Below are 7,874 nucleotides of genomic sequence, written 5' to 3'. Positions count from 1 at the left end.
GTAACGAACCGCGGTGTCGATTGGTCATGCTGCACTACTGCTCGAAGGGATGAGTAGGGAGTCTTCTACCATCGTGGTGCGTAAATGACTGTGTGTATGAGAAAACCTAGCCTGTTTTATTACAGGGCTATTCGGGTTTTCCTAATGGGTGCATACCCGCTTTCTCCGCGTTTTAAAGGCGACTAATAAACCCAAGGACACCTCTAAAACCGACTGTGTTTCGAGCATATTTTGGCTTGCAATTCTTCAAGACAATCGGATTGAAGACATATGGCGAAACAATGCAGGGAAATGAAAGTTATGGTGGGTCCTTAGGTTTATTGAGGGTCGAAGTGCCGTTACGCAGGTCGGTTGTTGTCCGGTCGCGCGGGCTGGCGAGCAGATGTTTTAGGCGTCGTAACATCCTCCCCCCGTTGAGAGGGCACCGATCAAATTCTGGCTGTGGAGTCTGGTGTGTCGTTGGTGACCTCCTTCGCTCCGTGTGGGCGTTCGGCCTCGTCTGGATCTGGGTGGATGGGTAAGGGGACCAGTCTTTTGACGCCGCGGTCCAGGATGCTTGTTGCCGTCTGCACGGTAGCGGTCCGGATGATTCCGTCGGCTCCTGGATGGACCTTGATTACGCGGCCCAAAGGCCACTGCATAGAGGGCACGTTGTCCTCCCTGAGGATTACTACGGTGCCTTCATGAATGTTGTGTTTGCCCTTGTCCCATTTGCTGCGGCGGGTTAACTCGTTTAGGTATTCTCGATACCATCGGCTCCAGAAGTGCTGCTTAATCTGGTGAATGCGCTGCCAACTGGATAGCCGTCCTGATGGAACTGTCCTGAAATCACGCTCCCGTAAACTGGTTAGGGTATCACCGATTAGAAAATGACCGGGAGTGAGGACAGGGGGATCTTTCGGATCGGATGAGATGGGAGTCAGTGGGCGTGAATTGAGAATGGCCTCAATTTCGATCACAAGGGTGTTGAGGTGTTCAAAGGTCAGGAGCTCCGTGCCGACCACGCGGATGAGATGGCGTTTGAACGATTTAACTGCGGCTTCCCATAAGCCGCCAAAATGTGGTGAGTTCGGAGGATTAAAACGCCATTGTATTTGTCGGTCGGCGAGAAAATTCTGTACCCTATCCTGGTGGTCGTCGGACTGCAATAGGGTCCGGAGTTCTTGCAGCTCCCGATTAGCCCCGACGAAATTGGTGCCGTTGTCGGTGAGGATCGTTGCGCAGTATCCTCGCCGCGAGATGAAACGGCGTAGCGCGGCCAAGAAGGCGTCGGTGGTTAGGTCGCTGACTAACTCTATGTGGACCGCCTTTGTCGCCAGACAAACGAATATGGCGGCGTACGTCTTGATTTTACGTCGGTTGCGGTCCCTCCTCTCCTTGATGTAGAATGGGCCGCAGTAGTCGATTCCGACGTTCCTGAACGGCCGCGATTCGGTAATACGCGCCTCTGGCAAATCACCCATCAAGTATTCCACTGGTGGAGGGTTGGCTCTGCAGCAGCGGACGCACCTTCTGAGAGTGCGCCATACCTGGCTACGGCCGTCGATCGGTCAATAGCGCAGTCTCATCGCGTATAGGGTAGCTTGGGTCCCTGTGTGATGATTGTTCCGGTGCTCTTGTTCTATAATTAGCTCTGTCACCGGGGATTTCGGTAGGATGATCGGGTGTTTTTGGCTGAAGGGTATGGCGGAGTTGGTTAGTCGCCCTCCTACCCGGAGTAGCCCATCTTCGTCGAGGAAGGGGTTTAATGGCTGTAGTTTCCCTCCAACGTCCTCGCTTCGATTTTTTTGGAGGATCCGAATTTCAGGCGCGAAATGCTGGGATTGTAAGATTTTTATTAGCCTGTTGTGCGCTGCGGTCAGTTCGTCTGTGGTGAGATGGGCAGTTCGGTGTTGCTTATGTCTCCATCGAAGACACCGGGCGACGATTCTTATTAGTCTTGGCCAAGACGAGTAGCGATGGAGGAGAGTGTTGTCGTTAACACTCGTCCTCAGACAGATCGTCTTCTTTTGCTCCGGGAGGTCGACTACCGGTATCGGGCTCCAAACCGGCCAATAGCTTTCGCTTTGCAGGAGCCACCTTGGCCCGTTTTTCCAAATGGACGGACATAGGAATTCCTTGGGCGTCTGGCCTCGGGAGATGAGATCCGCTGGATTATCGTCGGTAGGCACATGACGCCAGTCGGAGATATTGGTCTTGGTCTGTATCTCAGCGACTCGATTCGCCACAAATGTTTTCAAGGTGTGCGGCGAAGACCTGATCCAATGGAGTACGATGGTGGAGTCAGTCCAGTAGACTATCCGCGATATCTTGGTCGTCAGGGCCTGTTGTATTGACGAAATCAAGGACGTCAAAATAAGTGCCCCACTTAATTCGAGACGTGGTATGGAGAGCGATTTGAGCGGCGCTACCTTCGACCGCGCCGTGAGGAGTCGAGTCCAAATATTGTTCTTTCGGTCAGTCGTCCGCACGTAGACGCACGCCCCATATGCCCTTTCGCTAGCGTCACAGAATCCGTGGAGCTCAATTTTCGTTGCGGATTCTAGGATGGTCTTCCGAGGGAACCTTACCGCATTTAACAACGGCAATTGGGTGTGGTATTTGATCCATGCTGTGTGTACGTCTGACGGAAGGGATTCGTCCCAATCTACCTTCAATGTCCAGACTTGTTGCAAAATCATTTTTGCTCGAACGATTACCGGCGCGAGCAATCCTAGTGGATCATATATTTGTGCGATGACTGAGCTGATTGATCGCTTTGTGATTCGGGAAGTGTCACTGTTCGTCTTGACCGAATATAGTATGGTATCGTCGGCTGAATCCCAAAAGACGCCGAGTGTTTTTAACGTGGATGACTCACCGAGATGTAATTTCTGCTTGGTGTCTTCCTCAGGTAGCCCTCTCAGCAGATCCCGATCGTTTGAGGCCCATTTGCGGATATTTAGACCGGCTAGCTTAAGTAATCTCGTGAGATCATTCCTGATTGATAGGGCTTCGTCCTTCGTATCGGCTCCGGTCAACGCATCGTCGACATAGAAGTCTCGCCGTAGGATCTGCGCTGCTCTCGGAAATCGAGGTCCCTCGTCCTCTGCCAACTGTTTGAGACATCGGATGGCCAGATACGGGGCTGCGGATAGACCGAACGTTACGGTGTTGAGTCGGTAAGTTTCGATCTCTCCGTTGTCGGCACGCCACAGAATCTTTTGGTGGGGACGATCTTCTGGACGTAGGAGGAATTGGCGGTACATCTTCTCGATGTCGCCGGTAAGGACATATTGAAATGACCGGAATCTCAATAGGATGTTCCTCAGGTCTTCTTGTAATTTCGGACCCGTATGAAGGGCGTCGTTTAGAGACACTCCCGTGGTACTTGAAGCTGAGCCGTCGAACACAACCCGTAGCTTGGTGGTGTCGCTCGATTCCTTGGTCACGCCGTGATGTGGTAAATAATATCCGTGGTCGGTGGCGTGATCCGTGTTGATCTTTGTCATGTGACCCAAGTCTAAATATTCTTGAATCACAGCACTATACGCGGTTTCATATTGTTTGTCGCGTTGGAATCGGCGATGAAGAGAGGCGAGCCTGCTCATTGCAGTGGCCTTCGATGACCCTAGTGAGGAAAGCTTTTCGTTGAACGGTAATGCAACGATGTATCTGCCTTCCTTGGTTCGTCGGACATGGTTTCGGAAATGTTCTTCACATAGTCGTTCCGATTCCGAAAGATGAGTAGTGGCCTGTCCCTCGTCGATCTCCCAAAACCGTGCGAGGTCCTCTTGCAGAGCCGTTGTGGTTGCGTGGAACGTATTTATCGCGGTTTGGGACGTGGGACTCCCCCCGATTACCCAGCCGAAGCGTGTTTTTTGTAGACGTAGTTCAGGTTCGCCTGGTTGTGCCAGATTGACCTGCCCGATGCACAGCGACGCGAATGTTGATCCGGTACTAAGTAAAACATCGATCGGGGCTGGGCAATGGAATTGTGGATCGGCTAGATGAATATTTCTGGGTAATCCCAGACTCGAGGGATCGATGGGCTCGCTTGGTACGAGGATCGATATGGCCGGGATAACAAGAAATCTCAATGTCTTCTTGTACTCGCCGTCCGTCGACGTGATGGTGGCCGTGGTGTAACGTTTTGCCGTGGTGCTCAAATTGTCGAGGGCTCCGATCTGGATCGCACATCTCCTTTGCCTTATACCGAGGGAGTTCGCGAGCCTGTCGGTCATGAAGTTCATGCTCGACCCAGTGTCGAGTAAGGCTCGGGCTCGGATTGGTTGTGCCTGTTTGTTCAAAACCTTGATCTGTGCTGTGGCCAACAGATCATGATGCAGAGGGGTGTGGGGAGATGTGTTTGTTAGTCCGATCCCCCTTGCTGTCGTAGTCTCGGACAGTCAGTTTTGCCCCGGTTGGGACTTGGATGAAGAGGTTGGGGTGGTGTTCCGGATCCGGGCTGAGCGTGACTCGTACGAGGAATGCTCTTTCGTACCTCTTGGAACCGAAGATGTATGCTTCCGTGAAGTATCGGATGTTCGCCTCGATTTGTGGGACGACCGCGACTTCGATGATCCCGATGGGGATTGTTCGGTGGAGGCTCGCTTGTGTGATGAACGACTGCCCGACGATCGACCGCTCGGTGCGCGACTGCCCGACGACCGACCGCTCGATGCGCGACTGTCCGACGACCGACTGCTCGGCGACCAACCGCTTGCCGACCGACCGCTCGACGATCGACCGCTCGACGATCGACCGCTCGAAGATCGACCGCTCGACGACCATGAATCTACCTGGGTTTTTTCGCGGTGTAGATACGTATGGTGTCGGTGACCGCAGATACGACACGAACCCGATGTACACTGTGTCGGCGAATGTCCTGTGCCTAGGCAATTTATGCACAACGATGCCTTCTTCACGATTTGAAAACGTTTGGTCGCTGATTTGGCCTTGAATATTTTGCAGTGTCTGATCTCGTGATGTCCGTTGCAGGTCGGACACACCACCGTTCTGCTGGTTGTAGCAAGGGTTCGCCCATGCGGTATGGTTGTTCGCTGACTGCGGTGTTTGTGTGTTGACCCTTTTGATTCCTTCTCTTTAGAGAGGAATTGAGTCCCGTTCGCCCGTGTTTTGAGAAAGTCTATCAGATGCTGATAGGATGGCACCTTTTGGCGGGGCAGTGTGCGTTGCCATTTACGCAGGCTGGACGCGGGCAACTTCGACGCGATCAATTCGATCATCGCTATGTTTGAAGTGACGGGCTCCTTTAGATGTTCGAGCGCCTTTAGATTTACGCTGATGGTTTCCAACAAATCCTCTAGGGCCTCTGGAGTTTCCCTTTTGATTTCCGGATAATTACGCATCAGATTCCAATGGCGCATGCAGATTTGGAGGGGGCAATTGAACTTGTCCTTCAGTGTATCAAGCGCGATGGAATAGTTGGCCTCTGTGAGTTCTAATGACTGGATACTCTGTGCGGCCCGTCCAGTTATAGATGAGCGTAGATGCTGGAACTTTTGGACATTCGTCAAACCTTCGTTAAGGTCCACTATGGATGTGAACGTGTCGTAGAAATAGGTCCAATTCTCGAGGGCACCGTCGAATTGGGGCACGCGGACCTCTGGAACGGTGGTCGGCTCTGGTTTCCGGCACGTCTCACCTCTTGTTGTAGTCGACGGGGTTGTTGCTGATATTTGCTCAAAGAGCTCTCGGAACCGCATGTCAAGCTCCCGATGCTCTTGCGATAACGAATCTACCCGCGCATCTTCCCCCTCATCTACCACACCTAACTCTTCTTGAACCTCGAGTATCCTCCTCCAAAGCTCATCGAACGAGCTGCGGCAAGATGCTAGGAAGATTCTGTTTGCCTTCCCAGACGCTTCGTACTCATCGAGTTCGCGCCTTATGGTTGCAAGTCGACGGGCTAGGACGCCTCGTCTCCGCCGTAACGTGCTGATTGATTCAGCTTGGGCCATGTTTGATTTTGATAATGAACGCCCTTACCTTGATCAAATGGACGTTGATCTGGGATTCTGTTGCTAATCGTTACGATGCGGCGTGGGCTCGTGTAGATGCTGCGCGACGGAGGTGCTTCTCTCCGATGGCGGTTCCCTTGCTCAGTTGACTAAGTGGTTGGAACTTGGATCTCACGCGACACTGTATAGTCACTGGTCAGTGCACTTTTTGGTGGCACGAGATCCGGCTCGAAGGACCATGTAAATTCGACCAATCGCGGGGAGACGTACTCGCGAGGAGAGTCGTCAACGGGGGTCGTAAATCCCCGTTACGATTATAACAATCGACACCACGAATTGATCGATCCCCTGATTTCCTTTGAGATAATGAGGGGTGATTGAGTTGGTATAACACTGGGATTCACAGTATTATAAAGTATATATTTCCAAGCACTTAGTTACAAAAGATTTGCGTGAAGAATGCGACTCTCGCGCTATGTGCAGACTGCCGCGTTAGGCGTTAGTTGGTAGACCGTCGCGTTAGGCGTTAGTTGGGAGACCGTCGCGTTAGGCGTTAGTTGGGAGACTGTCGCGTTAGGCGTTAGCTGGTAGACCGTTTGTCGCTCTTTTGTTTAATACGGAAGAAAGTTCGGTGTGGGTGTGCCCCTGTGCATAAAGAACGCGGATTCGTTGGTCCCACTTTCGTTAGGAAAAGTGAGGGTAACGAACCGCGGTGTCGATTGGTCATGCTGCACTACTGCTCGAAGGGATGAGTAGGGAGTCTTCTACCATCGTGGTGCGTAAATGACTGTGTGTATGAGAAAACCTAGCCTGTTTTATTACAGGGCTATTCGGGTTTTCCTAATGGGTGCATACCCGCTTTCTCCGTGTTTTAAAGGCGACTAATGAACCCAAGGACACCTCTAAAACCGACTGTGTTTCGAGCATATTTTGGCTTGCAATTCTTCAAGACAATCGGATTGAAGACATATGGCGAAACAATGCAGGGAAATGAAAGTTATGGTGGGTCCTTAGGTTTATTGAGGATCGAAGTGCCGTTACGCAGGTCGGTTGTTGTCCGGTCGCGCGGGCTGGCGAGCAGATGCTTTAGGCGTCGTAACATTCCTAAATTCCAATTAATAAGTAAAAACCGGAACGACCAAAATTCCCTGGACCGCGTAATCCGCATGAAAATACAAATTCAGCGTCGAATTCGAAGAGATAGATGAAAGAGGGATTCGATGGTAGAGCAAATCGGACGAACGGTTTGTAACACGAGACATTAATAAAGTTGGTGGAGCCGCGGAAAGCGGATGGAAATGGAAATTTTCCGATTTTAATATCGGCGAATGCATCGGGACGCGAGAAGAAAGATCAAAAGGTTGACTGTTGATTAATTTGAGCGGCACGCGAGCCACGAGCCCCGAGCCCCGAGCGTCGCGATGCTCGCGTGCGCCGAAGCTACTGCGATCGAGCGAGCGTCGTAACCTCGGTAAATAACCCGTCGTATAATATTACGTACACTGATCAACGATTCGGAAAGGGAGTTTCGCTAACCGGGGCATCGCCCCACCGTCGTGCGAAAATAAACTAATTAGCCTTTGGGGACGTCGAGGCATGCCCCTCGACGCCCCAGCGGATTTCAAGTCGTCGATTTTACAGCTAGCTGCTGTTACGTTCGAACCGTTTGTAAACCAGTGACGCGCAATTTGGGATAGCGATTGCGATCGAAATCCGACCCCTCTCGAGAATCCTACGGAAAGAGAATTTCTTTCGCAGTGGTTGGTCTGGCCGATCCAAGTTTCGGCGCGCGTTGTCGCGATGCCTAATCGCTGCGTTGCCGATCGTCGTTGCCATTGGAACGCGCGGCGAGCGAACAGCCGTGAGTTTGCTCTGTACACTCAAGGCCTGAACTTAAAGGCTTAACGACCT

The 7,874-nt window shown here is 51.9% G+C and overlaps 2 protein-coding genes across 2 annotated transcripts; both read right to left on the bottom strand.

The window, feature by feature from the left end:
- Positions 1–428: 428 nt before the first annotated feature.
- On the bottom strand, positions 429–1,463 carry LOC126875689 (uncharacterized). Its single transcript, XM_050638579.1, has one exon. It carries the CDS (start codon positions 1,461–1,463, stop codon positions 429–431), a length of 1,035 nt encoding a protein of 344 aa, XP_050494536.1.
- Positions 1,464–1,550: 87 nt separating this feature from the next.
- Positions 1,551–5,963, bottom strand: LOC126875688 (uncharacterized). The gene is made up of 2 exons (XM_050638578.1): positions 4,841–5,963; positions 1,551–4,303 (listed from the first exon to the last, which is right to left on the bottom strand). The coding sequence occupies exons 1-2, from the start codon at positions 5,961–5,963 to the stop codon at positions 1,551–1,553; spliced, it is 3,876 nt and encodes a 1,291-aa protein (XP_050494535.1).
- Between the last annotated feature and the right edge of the window lie 1,911 nt (positions 5,964–7,874).

The sequence above is a fragment of the Bombus huntii genome, unplaced genomic scaffold (assembly GCF_024542735.1).
Source record: "Bombus huntii isolate Logan2020A unplaced genomic scaffold, iyBomHunt1.1 ctg00000052.1, whole genome shotgun sequence".
Classification (NCBI taxonomy): Eukaryota; Metazoa; Arthropoda; class Insecta; order Hymenoptera; family Apidae; genus Bombus; species Bombus huntii.
This window is presented reverse-complemented; position numbering and strand designations above follow the sequence as displayed.

Bases quoted from the DNA above. Each gene is read 5' to 3' on its own strand.
- LOC126875688 (XM_050638578.1), bottom strand. From the start codon at position 5,963: ATGGCCCAAGCTGAATCAATCAGCACGTTACGGCGGAGACGAGGCGTC. The intron at 4,304-4,840 runs GTTCGTGTCGTA...TGTTGGCCACAG, and splicing joins GCCGACACAGTGTACATCGG to CACAGATCAAGGTTTTGAAC.
- LOC126875689 (XM_050638579.1), bottom strand. From the start codon at position 1,463: ATGGGTGATTTGCCAGAGGCGCGTATTACCGAATCGCGGCCGTTCAGG.